Source organism: Oenanthe melanoleuca, chromosome 18, assembly GCF_029582105.1.
Source record: "Oenanthe melanoleuca isolate GR-GAL-2019-014 chromosome 18, OMel1.0, whole genome shotgun sequence".
In the NCBI taxonomy this organism is placed as follows: Eukaryota; Metazoa; Chordata; class Aves; order Passeriformes; family Muscicapidae; genus Oenanthe; species Oenanthe melanoleuca.
In genome coordinates, this window is record NC_079351.1 from 10,835,088 (window position 1) to 10,852,401 (window position 17,314).

The window sequence follows — 17,314 nt, forward strand, 5'->3', positions numbered from 1 at the left end:
ATATAAAGATCAGAAACAGATATATAAAGATCAGATTATTTAGAATAACAGCAGGTTTTATTCAGAAAAATGTGACCAATCCTCTTAGATCTTGGAGCCTTTTTTTTGAGTTAAAATGGTTAATTTGGGTGATCAGGAAGTCTGATTTATTTTAAGAATGTATAACAGGTATTATTTTATTCAATGACATGAAAGCTTTTCAGTGCTTCTGAGTTTGGTCCTTAACCCAGAGCCACCAGCACGCAGCTGGAGGGGGACAGGAGGCAGAATTTGGTGGATGATCTCCTGACACGGCACAGACAGCTGGAGGCATCCTACAGGAATGAAGGCCCGGAGCCAGACATGAGCAGGTATGGCACTGTCCCCTCCAGTCCTGCAGGATCTGTGCTCTGAGTGCATCTGAGGTGACACTGAGCTCATTTACCCTGCAGGTAACACAGGCAGATTCATTGCTTAGAAATGGTGTGTTTTTGTCAGTGACAGCACATTCCTGGCAGTTCTCTTGCTGCCTGGAGAGGCTCCCTGGAGCAGAGGCTGGGCAGTGTCCCAGGAATCAAGCAGGGATTTATGCCAAGGCTCCAAAGGATTCACCTTGGGCAGTGCCAGAGCCCGGCCGTGGCTCCACCCAAGATGGAGCCAAGATGGATCCGAGTCACCAGTTCTCACACTTGCATCACTTTGGCTCCATTTCCATCTTGGCTTCACTGTCCAATCCCAGCTCCAGCTCCTGCACTCCCATCCTCCCACATTCTCTCCTCCATTGCTGCTGCTTGCACTTTTTGGGGCTGAAGCTGCAGCTTCAGGTGTCCTTGGTTGTGGGGCTGGAAAAGGATTGTTTTGTGTGCCTGAGCTGGGAGGAGAACTTGTGACACTTTGTGTGGAGTTCAGGTCACACACCAGTGCACTGCAGAGTCTGGGAATATGAAAGCTGAAACTTGAGGCATCATTCTGTGAGTGGTGGCTGTTGGCCACTGGTTTTGGTGATACTCAGATTTCAGCTGATGGTTTGTTGCATTCCTGTGTATATTTATGTTTGCTGAGGGTGTCTTCAGTGAGGGTGAAGGGATTTGGTTCAGTGCTTGTGTTCTCTTGGTTGTTTGTTCCACCCAAAGCTGAGCTGCCTGTGCTGCCCAGAGCAGCCCCTGGATCCCTGGCAGTGCCCAGTAACATGTGATTGTCATTTGTCATCTTTATGTATCCAGACATCAGCCAGCACCTGCTGCAGGTGATAAACCTCCAGATTGGGGTTGAACCCAAATGATTGTTCAAGGTTTGAATTCTCCAGAGCTCAGTGCAGCTCCTGTTGTTGTGTTGGCTCTTAAATCTATCACTGAGAGTCACCCAAAACATCTAAAACAAAGAGTAGGCAAAATGTGGGACTGTGATGTGGGGAGAGCTCTTGTGTCCCCTGCTCTGAGCAGTCCCTGAGCTGGCCTGGCCTTTGTGGCCATCCCTGCTGTGGCAGGGCAGTGTTGGCAAGGTGCTGCTCCAGGGATTCAGCCTTGGGTTCCCAGCCAGAAGGTGCTGAGGCAAACAGGAGGAAAATACCAAAATCCCTTGATAATTTCAAGCCTTGTTAGAAACGATCAGGAATCCAGTATTTTCCAGCAGAAGATAATATCAGAGAGAGTATTTATTTGCTAGTGTTGCAAGGCTTGATGTTTTATAGTTCTCTTTTAACTTCTTTTATTAAAAATGGATAAAACTATGCCAAATATTCCATGTGGTGAATTCCCACCCCATCCATGGTCTCCCTTGTGGGTCTGGTTTTCAGGGGTACAGGCAGACACAACTCAGGCCCTGAATCCTGTGCCAGGAAATCCAACTTTGCTTTCTTGTCTGAGCCTGGGCTGTGTGTGGGTCTACAGGGAAAGGGCTTGGAAGGATCTTGGAAGGAGTTTGGAAGGAACTTGGAGGGATCTTGAAGGAATTTGGAAGGACTTTGGAGGGATCTTGGAAGGACCCTGGCAGGAGTTTTAGAAGGAGTCTGGCAGGACCCTGGCAGGAGTTTTAGAAGGAGTTTGGCAGGATCCTGGCAGGAGCTGGTGTCAGGCACAGAGCCCCCAGGGTCTGTAGGGCTCAGCTGCCCCTCCCAGCTCGGGGTCCCTCTGAAATCCTTGCAGGGTCCTGGCCCAGCTTTGGGATTCTGGGGGTGGCAGAGCCCAGCCTGGAATGTGCCTGGAGCTGACACTCAGCTTTTCCCTGCATTAGAAAAATCAGCACCTGGAGTTTGATGAAGCTGAGCAGTGACACTTGCCTGGCTTGTGCTGCTTTTCCATATCTAATCCAGCCCTGATGTGACAGCCCACGGTGCCCAGGTCCTGTTCTTGCCAGCAGCCCTTCCTTTCATTAACCTTCCTGCACCACTGATCACATATTTATTGTCCCAGGGCCTGGGGCTGGGAGGTTTTCCCTGGAATTAAGCTGGTTTACGTTTGGTCACCACTCAGTGAGTTTTACATCCTTTGAAAGCTGCTCTGAAGCTGTTTCTGGGGTGCAGGGCTGTGCTTTAATGCTCTCAGGGCTGATCCCAAGTGACAACTGTGGGCAGGACGCTCCCTGGCCTGGGGACAGCATTCCTGCCCCTTCCGGCCTTAATTAAGGTGCCACTGGGATTTTCCAGGGAAAGCTTGTGCTGTTTGCAGCTGCAACAGCCCTTGAGCAGGGCCAGTTCCATTTCCTTTAATTGGGCTTTAATAACAATTCCAGTATCTTCTGCCCCCTTTTCTCCTTGGGACAGATCTGTGCAGGTTGTTAGAACAGGGGCTTTAGTGGGGCAGGATTCCCAGGGCAGGGGTGGGAAAAGCAACCAGGAATGTTGACTTTCTGGATGTCACATGTCAAACTTTTAGAGTAATTAAACATTTGTGGACACAGAGGAATGGCAATATTCCTGCTCCTGTCTGGCCAGGTGTCAGGCTGCAGAAGTCACCAGAGAATCAATAAATTAACTGGCCTTCCTTGAAATTCCTCAAAAATGGAGACTTCTGCTATCTGTGGGACACAATGCACCTTCAGTAAGAGCTGCCCTGGGTACATTTTATTCTTTTTTGTCTTCAGTGTGGGTCACCATTTTTCCTGGTTGAACATTTTCCTGACAGGTGGAAGGTGTTTCAGCCTTGATGCAACAGGAATTTTGCCTAATGCCAAACAGGCTTCAATCCTTGAGTGCCCAGCTTCAGGTGTCAAATGCTTTTGGGAATCTGGCTGTTGTTTGTGGGGTCAAATGCTCTTTAGGAAATATGATCAACAAGAGTTGTTTAGGTGCCTCTGAAAGTCCTTCCTGGTGTCCTTCCTCCCAGTTCCTGCTGGAGCCTCCTGGCTGCAGCTGCAGCATCCTGAGCTGGGATGGGGCTGGCCTCAGTTCTGGGAGGTGGCTGGGAAGGGTGGGAAAAGAGGGAATTGTCCATCCAGGAGAACATCCGAGTCCCAGGATCAGATCTAGGGCTGAGCTGGGGCTTTCCAGGATTAATGTGCCTTTGGCTGTGTGGTCAAGAGCCAGCATGGTCAGGATTGTCCAGCAGCCTCCTCAGCCAGCACGTGCAGCTCCCAGTCCTTGAAGCAGTGGGACCAGTGAACCCAGCCACAGGGAAGTGGGGTCAAGAGCAACATGGAATTTTCTGGAATGTGGGAAAAGCAGCTCTTGTGCTGGTGTGGCTGGGAGTCCTCTGCCAGCTGCAGGGAATGCTGGAGGCACCCTATCAGGAGAGGTTCTTGTGGGGAAATCTCTGCCTGGGATGGTGCCTGGAGGGGATTTGGAGGTGCCTGTGTTCCTGTGGCCTCTCATATATGGGTCTTTGGAGAGATAGAGAGGGTTTCTATTTTGTATGTTAAAACTATATTTATTTTATTTATTGACTTGGAGCTTCCTAAAAATGCAGAGTGAACTCTGTGAGAAAATGCCCCAGTCCTGCAGCACCCCTGTGGAGAGTGACCTGTGAAGCCAGGCTGGGGTGCCCTGGGTGCTTCAAAGAGCCTCTCTGTAGTTCAGGGAATGTTCAAGTGATCATCCACCCAATTGTCATATGACCCAGGTTTTCTTTAAGACTCAGTCTTGCTGATCATTCTTGTAAAGCCCTAAGCCTTGATGTGTGGCCTTGGCCTAGAGTAAGTGCTGCTTGAGTAATCTAAGTTACTTGGGAGGTGTTCTAAGAATTATCAGTGAAACAATAAGACAAGCCCTCCCTTGTTAGGCAGTGACAGAACTCCCTGATTTTAAACCCCATCACCTTTTATACTCAGGCACATTGCTGAGCCCTGTAATTAGTTAAATCTGCTCCCATAATCAAAAGGCATCCCCACACTGCAGTGCTCTGTGAGCTCCCCAGATCTGCCTGATTAACTTGGCGGAGGCAGTGGGTGGCTAATTGGATAAGCTTTAATCTTCACACCAGCCAGGCGAGGCAGGGCAGGATCAGAGGCAGGAGGAAGTTCTGCTGTGTTGTGTGGGAAGGTAGTTACCAAACATGTCACAAAGATTATTGTAACGAGCAGACCACTTGTCATGACCCAACCTACAAGAATAGGGCAGAGACTGGTGGGAGGGGGAGAGACAGAGCTGCAAATTATTTCAAATTTGCTTGCCTTGGCTGGTTTTTAACAGGCAGAAATAGTTCTGCTCTTTTTAGCAAGCAGAGAGCTTTATGTTCCCTTTGCTTTAGTTAAACAACTTTGTCAGATGTTGTTGCACTGGATTTTGTGTCCTTCTAATTGAACTGAATTGGGTGAGCTGCAGTGATGTTTCCATCTTGTTTCTGTCGTGTTCACAAACCTGGTGCCAGTTGTGAGACTGGGAGATAAAAGAGAATATTTAATCCCCCAAAGCAGGGAGGAAAGCTGGGTAATGTGTAAAACTGCATTCCAGGTGTGTGTAAGTTTCTCTAATCAAGCCTGATTGCCTACCTCGATAAATACATGGAAATCTAATGGAGGTGCAGGACTGGAATGCAGAAGAATCCCAGTTCCTCTTTGGTGCTGCCCTTGACACCCAGCTGCTTGGTGTTCAGCATCACTGGGGTGGTTAAGGGAGATTTTAAGATTTATAAAAAGTGCTTTTTAGCCACTTTTATTTTTTAAAAAAAAGTTTTTTTTCTCTATTTTTCGTTCTGAATTCACCTTGAGTTGGGTTGCAATGCCCAGGGAGAGGAGCTGCAGAGCTCTCGTGTGGGGCTGATTTTCCTGCAGTGCTGCTCCATCCCATGGCCAGGAGATGTCCCCAGCTCCCCAGGATTCCTCCAGGAGCTCCAGCCCGAGCTCTGGGCTGTGCTCAGACACCCTTCAGTGCCAGCAGGGCCTGAGCCCTCCTGGCCCCAATGTCCCTGTGCACAGGGACCTCCTGCCCTGGGCTTGGGCCACAGAGCCGTGCCCAGCAGGTGTGGGCACTGGGCAGCATCAGAGCATCTCCTGCAGAACAACTCCATCAAAAACTCCATCAAAAACACCAAAACAACTGCAACATTCAAATTTAGGTCTTGGTGTCACTAAAATAATTGAGAATTTGATTGATCCTAAAAGCCCTCTCTCTGTTCTTGGGTTGTTTGTGGAAGTGCTTTGGAAAGAGCAGGGAAAGGGTAAAATAGGAATGAAATACAGAGTAAAGAAAAGAAAGCAGAAGCTCCCACTTGTGAACATCTGTGGGGGAAGTAAGCCTCCCCCTAAACCTGAGCTGCAGTTCTGGGTTCAGGGGACTCTCAGTCTGTCATGACGCTTGTCTTGGAGGAGAAACCAGTGAGGAGCTGAAAGGCAGAAACCAGAAATCTGGTATTGAGGAAATATTTAAGTGGGGTTTCATTTTACTGCTTGGATTTATGTGCCCTGGACATGGAAAACTTGTTTTCTGTGGTCACCAGGGAAGTGTCTGTAATGTGAGCAATCTCAAGTCATAATTCTTTGAAAAGAAAACCCATTATTTAATTACTCTTTCATTTAAGTGTGTGTTCCTGGCTTCTCATTCAGGTTGATGCCAGACCTGTGTCCATCTACAGTTTTTGAAATTCAGGAATGTTCCTGGTTAGGTTTGGTCAGAATTACAGGGAATTAAAATTCTCATCTGATTTGCACCACTTAACAAATGGATCCTTTCACTGTTTGAGGCTGTAGCAGTATTTTTATAAGTTTGTGCTTTGATCATATAGCAAATACAGGAATAATGTAATTCCCAGGAATGTTGTGTGTGCTACATGCAAACAACATTTTATATGGATATATTATACAGTCTGTGGATATGTTATACAATCTATTTATCCCTGAAAAATGAATTCTCTCCTGCCTTACCACTTCCAGCCTGTGGGATGGATTTGTTCTTGGGGGTTGCCTTTGGCTGATTCCTGCTGGGTTTGCACAGAGCCCCAAGGAGTGCTCAGCCCTGTGTGCTGCTGGCAGAGCACACAGCCAGGGGCTGGGGTTGGAAATCACTCACTGGAACTCTTTTCAGGTCCAGCCTCATGGCAGGAGGGGCCAAACGAGGCGTCACCAACCCCTGGCTCTTGGAAGAGTCGGAGGAGACCAGAGGACTTGGCTTTGATGAGCTCAGGCAGCAGCAGAGAAGGATCATTGAAGGTACAAGAGCCTTTGTGGTTGTTTTGAGCACCTCTGGCACTCAGAGAGGAGCCTTTATTTGAACCCCAACACACCAAGCTGTGCTAAAGTTTTGTTATTTATAGATGTCAAACACAGCAGCCCCAGGCAGCTTTCTGTATTTCCAGGAGCAGCATTGTGCTTGCAATGTTCTTAACTGGGGGAAACTTAAATTAAATCGTGCAAGTCCTGATTTTGCCCATATTCATGGTTTTGGTGTGCAGTGTGATCACATAATTGCACTGGGTGTTGGGTGTTGCTGGGTGCATTAAATGTCTTGTTGAATTGGGACAGGTAAGGTATTAAGGTGAGGTAAGAATTAACTCATCCAAGAAGGGTCTTTAGGTTTTGGCCCTCTGCACCCATAAGGAATCTCCAGCTTTGGAAGTAGTGGGAAACCTCAGCCTGAGGAGGTCAGGTGGTCAATGAGATTGTTTCCAGGCAATTAAATATTGGCAGGTTTGGAATGAAATCAGTCTCCAGATAAGGCCTGCTTCAGTCTGCCTGGGAACAGCTTGTGTGCAGCTCAGGAGAACCTGTCTGGTCCAGGAGGAACCTCAGCTGTGTTTTTAATTCCATTGTAGGTAATTAAACTGAGGCTGAATGAGGTGTTGGAGGGCTGTTGAAGTGAAGAGTGTCCTGGCCACTGCATTGGGCATCACTGCTGTGCCTGGGCACTCTGCAGCTCCTCCTGTGCCACTCCTGGCAGCTCTGGGCAGGGAGAGCTGCAGGTTGTGGCAGCCTGCTGGACACAGGGGAGGTGGTTCTTCACTCAGGAGTTCTGCAGAGCTCTGGGAGCACATCACACTTTCACTGCCCTCAGCTCTCTCCCACCCTCTGGGTCCTCTTGCAGCTTTAAAAATCTCTTTGAGTTCTTTGGTGTTTGCATCACCTGTTTTCTTTTATTCATGTTAAAAGTTGCTTGGAAAATTTAAAAAGGCTAATCAGGAGCTCGCTGTGTTTGCCAGAAAAATCTCCTGCACTTATGATTGAGTAACAGCTGAATGTTAAATTCTTGGATTTTTTTTTTTTTGGATCCTCAGCAAAATGTCCCAGCCAGAGTAGAGAAATTATTTACCCATCATTCACATTATTTCAAGAGTACTTTTGCCATAAGGATTAATTTTCATGTTGTGTTCATATGTTTTTCTTAATGCATTTTAGCCCTTCAAGCACAGAGTAGATGCTTTTTCTTCACTTCCACCTATGTAGCCTGCCATTTCAGGAACTTTTCAAAATAATTTAATATATTTTCCTGGTGCAGAACAAGATGCTGGACTGGATGCTCTCTCTTCAATCATATCCCGGCAGAAACAAATGGGGCAGGAAATTGGGAATGAGCTGGATGAGCAGAATGGTAAGGACAAGATTTTCTTCACTTTTATGTAAGACTGGGATTTGTTTTTTTCCTCTCCTCACTGTGTTCCTTCTGCCCACAGAGCAAGCAGCTGACACTAAAGGTTTATGTTCAAACAACCACTGCAGATCTGCCCATTCACCACCTGATTTTATTGTGCCTCACTCCTTTCCCTGTGGGCTGTGTCCAGTGTAAAACACTTGGGGTGTTTCCCCAAGCCTGACTTGTGAACAAAGAGATTGGTGATTACTGGTGCAAAGTACAGAATTAATTTTGTACTCCATCTTCTGCATTTTTCTGTTCTATGACAGTTTTTATGTGTTGCAGGGCTTCACTTGAGCATTCTCATTCTGTGTCTTTCCTGATTAACTGAAATGGAAAAGTCTTAAGCCAGCAATTAAAGCAGCATTGCATTGTTTGCTCCAAAGGATTTGGTTTGGGAGGGTTCATGGCAGTGAGTGAAGATCAAATAAAGTGTAATGTTGAACCAGGAGAGCACCTAGTTCCTTTCAGGGGGCCATGGGCCAAGTGGAATTGCTGGTAAATCTGCTGTGTTACTTCATTGTGCACATGCCATGAGCTGCCCTGGGAGAGCAGAATCTCCAGTGCTCCTGACTTTTCCATTCCTCCTGGAATAGTCCTGGGAGGGCCCTGCCAGCTTCTCCCTCTCACAAAGGCAGCACCCCTGTGCTTCAGCACTGAGCAGGGCAGTGTCCTTGATACTAAGTGATAACCTTGAAATCTAACCCTGGATGCTGCTTCTTCCTGGGATGAGATTCTCCCTTTGTGTCTCTCTGTGAGTTTGCTTGGAGTGAGGGGTTCCCAAACTCACATCCCTGCCATGAGGTGCTGCATGGAGCTCTGCTCTGAAGCAGGAGGATGGATTTCTCCTGTTTGCCACAGCTAAATCCACGAGGGATAGGAAATGCCTAGAATATGTCTTTGTTTATTAATCTTAAGGTTGTTAAGGAAGGGTTTGTGCAGCTGGGAGAGACTGCTTAGTGCTCTTGTCATGTTTGGATCCTCTGCCTCATGTGAGGAAAGACATTTTCAATTAGGGGGTCTCATCTCATAGGTTCCTTTATTAATCGCTGCTTAAAAAGTCATATTGATTGCTTTTTTTTTTTTTTTTCTCTAAATAGGAAACAGGTGGGAAGCATGAGCATGTTTATGGACTCTGTGAAACTTTGGTTTCTCCTCAGGAAAATGCATGATCTGTGTCCCATTTCTCTGTTGGGGGTTGGGGATGGTTCCCCAGATTCTTATGTTTTGGGACCCTGAAGGTTCTGTGTTTTGTGCCATTGAATTTTTGCCAGACTTATTCTAGCACTGAGGCCTCAAAATGTCTGTGAAATAGAAAATATTTAATCCTCCTTTTTATAAAGAATGCAAATAGTGCTGATGTTGTTTGTCTTATAGCTAGAAAGCCTAGAGCAAAATTCCTGTGTTTTCATGGGAGCTCTACCTTGAGCTGCAGGCAACTCTTTCTCAAAAAAGGGAAACTCAGCTGAGTTTGGAGTGGGAGTGGTGAGGATTGTGTGTGCTGGGTCCCAGAGCCAGGAGAGCAGACCTGCCAGCCGTGTAGGAAGTGTCATCAGGAGGTGCTGCAGCTGTCCAAGAGCTGGGACAGAGCCTGGCAGATGTGGGGAGATCACTCAGCACTTGGCTGCATCCCTGCCGGGCGAGTGGAACTCCCCTGTTTCCGAAATCCCTTTTTTTTTTGGGCTTTTTTGGCTGATGTGGGGGGGGATAAGGTCAGACATTTTGTTGCCACTGGCACCCTGGAAAAGCTGAAATCCTTAGCAACATTTTCCAGGGGCTGTTTCCCTGTGCACACCTTGCTTCATGCCCTGTGCTTCAGCACGAGCAGACTTTGCTCAGGCGCTGTGCCAAGCTCGTGTCACTGCTGCACGCTCAGGCTGATGAGGATAACTGCCCTGCAATTTCCCCTTCCCTGGAATCCCTTTCCTTCCTGGTGCTGAGTGATAATGGCATCGTCTGCATTGTGGGGAGCCAGGGGAAGTTCATCTTCATTAAAGTGCTGCTTCAACATTTCTTTTTCCTCGAGTCAGATTTTCCATCCAGCCACCCCTTTCTGTGGGAAGCTTGACTTCCACTTGCCCGACCTGCTGGGGATGTTCCCATCTTCTGCAGCTCAGGAGGTGCCTGTGGCTTGTCCTGCTGCTCAAATAAAACCTGGCTTAATTCAGAAGTAGCTGATAATGTGCATTAATGAATTAGGCTTTAGGGAGCCGGGTACTGATTTTGCAGACCTGTTCCTCAGGTCTGCTTTTCCCATTCCAAGGCAGCTGTGGCTCTCTGGAGGTGTTTGCTCCCCAGCTCTCCGAGGTGCCAGAGGCGTTTCCCCCCAGTGCCAGCTGGTGTAGCTGTGTGTTTGCAGATGCAGCAGGACCCAGGCATTGATTCATTATGCAAAGTTTACTCCTCACAGAGCCGGTGCATGCGAATTCCTTTGTGTTTGTTAAATGACTGCAAAGTGATTAAACTCTGCCTTTGGGAGGGAGGTGCCTCCTGGGAGGAGGAGCAGGGCTGGAGCTTTGTCCCAGGGCATCGCTGGGGTTTGCTGGAGCTGTGCCCATGGAAAGGTCGGTCCCTGTCCCTGTCCCTGGACTGGTGGTGACACCAGGTGACACCAGCCTGGCTTAGCTGCACATCTGTCATCCCAGGAATGCTGTGGAGCCAGCAGGGGTTGCTCAGGTGGGATCCCTCCAGCCTGCCTGGCACACAATATCCTGGAAAAGCCCATTGCCCCCGGGCACAGCTGGGATGGATGTGGTTGCTGAGTCCCATCCTTGCCTTTCATTGAGCAGCATCCCAGTTTTAGTGGGAGTCTCATGTGGTTCTTTACTCAGGTTTTCACTGTAGCCCTGTCCTGCAGATTTTAAGGCTCTGCTGAAAGCTGATGGCCTTTGTAAACCTTTGCACTGATGAGCAAAATAGGAGCAGGGTACCAGGAGACTTTGTTTTTTTCCAGCCTCAGGAGTCTGCTAGCAGTGGGGATTAGCAAAAGAATTTTCCCATCATTAGCTCCAAATTTGGCCCCAGAAAACTTTCTGTAATCCTTTCATCTGTTCCATAAAAAAAAAAAAGAAAGAAAATAGTGTAAATGGCCTCTGGCCCTGGTGATGAGGCAATCTAATCTAGTGCAATAATTGTGGAAGAATGCTTTCAGAAATTGTGAATGCTGTTTGTTTTACCCTTATAGAGATGTTGTTTTCTCATTGTGACATGCTTGCATGAGAATAGAGTACTCTGGCATGGATGGTAAATATTGGGAGCTTGCAAAACTTGCCCTGTTTGGCAATTTTCCCCTGTCAGTGTCCGTTTGCTTTGCTCTGTTGAGGATGGGTTCTTTTGCTTCTGGCTCCTCTTGAAGTTTATAGCAGAGCATAAATAAATTCATAAATATATAAGCTTCAAAATCAGACATTTTATGTCCTTTTCCTGGTTAGGAGAATGCTGTATCCAGTTATGATGCTCTTAACCAGACTGGATAATTTTAAGTAAACTATCTGTCATAATAATCCTTTAATTATATGGTTATGTAACATTTTGAATTCCTTGTCAAAATCAAGTTTCTGAAACCGGCCAGAAATTGTAGCATTATGTTTTTGTTTACAATAGCTTTGCAAATCAAGGTTGCAGTGTCACCTCTGGTCACAGTGGGTGGCACAAAACCCTCCATGGGGGACTCAGCTCAGCCTGGTGTGAGATTTTTGTTACTACTGCTGAGTCCCTTGTTCTGTTTATTATTAATAACATAATTGTTGTTTTATTTGCCTTATTAAGCATACTAATAAAAAACTGTTACTCCTATTCTCATATCTTTGGCTAAAACCCCTTAATCTCAAAATTATAATAATTCAAAAAGAAGTTTACATTCTCCAATCCAAAAAAAGCTCCTACCTTCCTTAGCAAACACCTATCTTTCAAACTAAAACACACTGCCCTCAAAATGCTTGAGACTGGACTTGTTCTGGCTGCTGCTGTGTCTACACCTAGAGAATTGTCCTGGCATCATCAGTAAAGGGAGTGAAAATATTCCTGGTGATGTAAAGACTTGTTGGAAACAGCACCAGAAATGTGGTTGCCCTCTCCCAGGGCAGTGTTCAGCCCCAGGCTCCTGGTGCAGCCAGGGTATGGACAGTAAAGGCTTCTCCTAAAGATTATTTATATGGCTAGTGCAAAACCCAAAAGTCGTTTCACATTTCTGTTTATTAAGAGCATTTTTGCTGTAATACAAACTAATTAGCACTGTGTATGGGCTGTGCTTGAGTTATGAGCCTCAGACCAGTGGGGCTGGGGATGCATTGCATCATTGTTAGGATTAGTTTGTAAATCACAAATGATTAAAGATTGAGTTTTTAGGAATGTTCATCATCTTGTCTAAACAATATCCGTATTCATCCTATGGAGTTCCAGCCCTGCCTGCTGTGACCCCTTGGAGATGGCTCCAGTCCTGCCTGGTGGGCTCTGGAGGTGTTCAGCATTCCCTGGGAAAGGCTGAGCACCAGCAGGTTCAGCTTTGCTAGAAACCTCCCTAGAGGCCCATATGTTTTTAATATTCAGATGTAAAATAACCATCCCTAGCCTGAGTGACCTCAGACCATGCAGATAGGTTTTAATTTTGCTTCCTGAGCTTATTGTATGGAATAGCAACAGCTTCAGTGTTACTGGGGCACTGCTCTGTCTTTATTGCACATTGTTTAAGTGGATTTAACCCTTCCCAGGGGAAAAATTCACTTTGCTTTTTGTCTTGAGTGGTCTAAATAGTGCAGTACTTAGTCTGGATATGACCACTGAGAAGCTGGGAAGTGGCAGACCTGAGGTTACACAGCACTTCTTGGGTGTATTTTTAATCCTGAAACACTTGCCTGCTGTTTTTGCAGGTCTTGCCTCATTTTGTGTATGGGACTTGATCTCTTCTGGGGTTGAACTGTGCATATGTGGTGACAGAAACTGTTTGTAAGGTCCCAGCCCTGTTCCTTCCAGGTGTGAGAAAACGTTTAGAGTGAGGCCAGGCTTGTGAGGGGGTTTGTGGCAGCAGCAGCAGCAGATAAATGTTGCCTCAGAGCATAGAAGTGTCTGTGCTGCTGCCCAGGAGCTGGGAATGAAGGGGTTAACCCATCCCTCAAAAGCTGAGCTTTCCCAGGAGTGGCTCCCTCTGTGTGCCTGGCTGGCACCCCTGCTCTGCCTTGGGTCTGGAGCACTGGCACTTGGCAGGGGCTGAGCTCTGCCTGCAGTGAATGCTTGGGCTGGGAAGGATCTCTGAGGATCATCTGGGCCATCCCCAGGAAGGACTGGGGATGTGGAATCATTTCATCAGAGACCTTCAACATCACCGAGTCCAGCTGTACCCTGACACTGCCAAGTCCAGCACAAAGCATGTCCCTGAAATCCATCAGAATGTGAGATATTGCTTGGAAAGGTAGATAAGGTGTGGTTTGCATGTGGTTTTAAAAAGAGAGTAAAACTCTCTTTTACTGAATGTCCAAAATAAACCTTAACTATTAGTTTTCCTATTTTCCATCTGAGTTGGAATAATAGTGTTCACCTCCCAGGGAAGCTGTCAAAATCAAAATACACTCAGAGCTGCTGTCAGGAGGGCCATCATGGGAAGGTCTGTGAGGAAGCTTTAACTCTTCAGAGCAGAGCTGGAGTTGTGTGCAGGCCATGAGGAATGTGCTTGTGCTGGGTGATGAGGATAAAACAAATTATTTGGTATCTGTCAAGGAAGTAACCCTGCCTGTGCTGCCTGCTGGGTGATGGAAACCAAGGTTACACTGAATTTGCATTGCTTTGAGAAAGGTATCTACACAAAAAAAAGTATTTATAGTGTTTCCTAACCTTTTAAGTACAAGACTTTGCTGCTTCAGTATTTCCAGTGTTTATTTATCTGTGAAATTTCCTGATATTCTTAAAACGAGTGTGGAAAAAGCAGGGCAGGCACTGCAGAATGGATCTGTCTGCAAGCCTGGGTCAGCAGCCAGATGGGAACCTGCACAGGGGGCTCTGGAGCTCAGGCACAGGGTAATTTCAGCAGTGTTGGATGATTGGAGCAGCATGAGGGAGGTGTGAGGTGTCCTGGCCATGGCTTCGCAGAGGGCTGCTGACAGCACAGGGAGGAACAAGGAGCAATCATCCTTGTGCAGCCTCAGACTCTGCTGGGATGGGTTTCCATCCTTGTGCAGCCTCAGACTCTGCTGGGATGGGTTTCCATCCTTGTGCAGCCTGTCAGACTCTGCTGGGATGGGTTTCCATCCTTGTGCAGCCTGTCAGACTCTGCTGGGATGGGTTTCCATCCTTGTGCAGCCTGTCAGACTCTGCTGGGATGGGTTTCCATCCTTGTGCAGCCTGTCAGACTCTGCTGGGATGGGTTTCCATCCTTGTGCAGCCTGTCAGACTCTGCTGGGATGGGTTTCTGTCCTTGTGCAGCCTCAGACTCTGCTGGGATGGGTTTCCATCCTTGTGCAGCCTCAGACTCTGCTGGGATGGGTTTCCATCCTTGTGCAGCCTCAGACTCTGCTGGGATGGGTTTCTGTCCTTGTGCAGCCTCAGACTCTGCTGGGATGGGTTTCTGTCCTTGTGCAGCCTCAGACTCTGCTGGGATGGGTTTCTAGCAGTCAGACTGGGGCAGCAGAACAAAATCCTTCTAAGCACTGGGGAGATGACAGCTCTGGCCTTGTAAGAGTCAAATGAATTTGGATTTTTTCTGTGCAAGAGCCTTATGGAAAGAATAAAGTGCCAGGCAAGGGCACCTGCTGGGGTAGCTGGGTGAAGGCCAGAAGGTGAGATGGGAGCACAGGCTCTGGAAGAATGGAGCAAAGCTGCTTCAAGAGGGGAGGGAGGCTTTTGGTAACAGGATTGAGTCGAGATCAGAAGGAACAAAAAAATCCTACCCAGCCTGTGTCAGGAGGGACACCTTTAGGAGCATCTATAATTGCAGACAGCTTCAGCTGGGTCAGAGCAGGAGCTGGGCTGGGCCAGTTCTTGTTTTCTGTTGGGACCTTCCCTAGCCTCGCTCTTTCCTCTCTCTTCTATAACTTGGCTTCCTTCAGACTGCTTATTCTGCTGCTTTTATTGATTTGATCTTTAATCTCCCCTTCTGAAAATGTGTCTAATCCTCACTTTTGAAACCACCCATCTGTATTCCAGCGTTGTTGCTCAACCAGTTCCCCTCCTGGGTCCTTTTCCATTCCCCTCTATTTTCTGTGTGTGTCACTGAAAACATTGGGGTACTGCAGCTCCTGAGGCCACTGCAGAGTCTTAACATGGAAGAAATAGCATTGTTCTGAAATGGCTTGGATATTTTGGCTGGAACTTTATTTTATTTTTGAAAATTCATCTGGAAGCAGGCTCCAAGCTGGGAATCTCCAGCCTGAGTCGTTACAGCTTTTCCTCATTTTAAGTGACTGCAAATAGGGCTTCTCCTGGGAAGCAGCACATGGCTCAGCAGTGGGTCGTGCTCCCAGTCCTGCTGTGGATTTTGCTGCCCTGTGTGACAGGGGAGATGCTGCTGCCCCTCCCAGGGTGTTTGCAGCACCCAGAGCCCCGGGCAGAGCCGCACCTGGCGGGGATGGAAGTGCTGCTGCTGCCCAGGGCTGCTCTCACACAATCAGCCTGCCTGGCCCCTTGGCACGGGCAGCCTTTTTCCTTCAATAGTTCAAGCCATAAAATAACTGTTCAACATTTGTCTTCTCAATTATGTGGATTTTTCCACAGTTAGTCAATCCCTACCTCACCCACCCCGTGCTGGAGAGGGGGAAGCTGTCTCCCTCCATCTGTCTGCACAGGGACCAGAACTGCTGGGGAAATGAGTTTCCAACTTTTTTAAGCCTTTCAGGATTTTTTTGATAAGAATTATGATCTTAAACATCTTCTTTGTTAAGCCTTGTCTTTCGTTTCCTAATGGAGAGCTCTGGTAGAAGCCTCAACTTTTAGCACATGAGAGTTTCCCATCTGCTGCTTCAGGCATTTGATTTAAACTGTTTAAAAAGAAAACAAAACCTAACTGTAATTGTAGATATTTCAAAACGCTGATGATTTTTTTCCACGTTAATTTAGCTTTTCCTTCGTTCAAGAAAATCTCAAATTGAGACTGTGGAGAGGGGATTTATTTTCCCAGCCTGCTTTCCTGCTTTCTTAGGATGTCTGTCATGCATCATAAAGGAGCAGGAAGGGACAAACCCAGTCTGTTCTCCTTTACAGCCCTTTTTGGTAAATCCTTACCTGTCTGGGAGCAGCTGCAATTCTATATCCTGACCTTGCAGTCACTGCTTGTGGCACAGGAAGGCAGGGGATAAAGTGCCCTGTGCAGAACAGCTTTGCTAGAGGATCTAGGAAAATGTTATGCAAGTTTCTGTATAATTTGATTTATTTTACCCTTGTAGATACACCAAGGTGTTCTGCCTGACTCATTCTCCTCTGGTTTTTGGCTGAATCAGGGGAGGTTTTAAGGTTTGAGAGAGGATCCCAAGTGCTGTCTCTGTGCCCTGAGCAGGACATGGCTGCTTCAGCCTTTTCTCATGATGACATTTCCCTGTCTCTGGGCAAGTCCTTGAGCACCACTTAGGCTAAAAATAATGCTTTATTTTAAAATATTTGCAGTTTGTGGCAGTGAAATACAGCTTGATGGTTTCTACTTCAGTGTGTACATTAAAGACTCTGACTTCAGAGCTTCCTTCACCTTCTTGGAGGGTTTTTGAGGTTTCATGGGGGGAAGAAGGAGGTGGCTGCTCTGTCCCACATCCCTGGAGGAGCTGCTTGAGGGCACTGCTGGAGAGGAGGTGATCTCCAGCTTTAAAGGGGTCATGCTTGGTGGGAACCAGCTGCTCCTGTCATGGTGATTTCGGTCAGGCCTGCTGGGCACTTCATGGGCTTTTAATAGATTTCCCAGAAAACCTGTAGGGCTGGAAGCTGCACGGTTCCAGCACAGGAGAGGAGAAGAAAACCACGTTTCTGGGCACGTTGTGCTCGTGAGGCATTGCTGGAATCTGAGGAGTGCTTTGAACTGGGCTTACCCAGCCTGAGCTGCCTGCTCAGGGCTCTGCAGCACATTCTCCTGCTTTTCCCATTACCTCCAAGTGCATGGCTTCCCATCCCTCCTCATCTCCTGAGCAGAAAATATTGCTGCTCTGACTCTTCTGTGCAGTCCTCTGGAGATGCTGACTTACCATGCCCAAAATCCTGGGGGTGAAACTGTTCCACTGGGCTGCTGGCCAGCACAGCTCACAATTCCAGTTTGTTGCTCCCAAGAAGTTTGGCTTGGGGTGAGGCAGCAGAACCAATTCATAGGTGCAGCACTTACTTGCCATGTAATTTTTAAGTGTTAAGTTTAAAGAAAGTTGAAGTGCCAGGTTG

General features: G+C 47.3%; 1 protein-coding gene across 2 annotated transcripts in view; it reads left to right on the forward strand.

Annotated features, from left to right (window-relative positions):
- Positions 1-17,314, forward strand: part of STX8 (syntaxin 8) — an 87,759-nt gene that overhangs the window by 6,156 nt on the left and 64,289 nt on the right. Inside the window, exons 4-7 of one of the 2 annotated variants that reach the window (XM_056506130.1) lie at positions 240-350; positions 6,434-6,558; positions 7,841-7,933; positions 8,016-11,824. In XM_056506130.1, the coding sequence (XP_056362105.1) occupies positions 240-350; positions 6,434-6,558; positions 7,841-7,933; positions 8,016-8,128 (442 nt within the window). In that variant the 3' untranslated portion in view covers positions 8,129-11,824. Of the gene's footprint in view, positions 1-239; positions 351-6,433; positions 6,559-7,840; positions 7,934-8,015; positions 11,825-17,314 lie in introns of those variants that run through there. The other variant, XM_056506128.1, reaches the window with a different exon arrangement.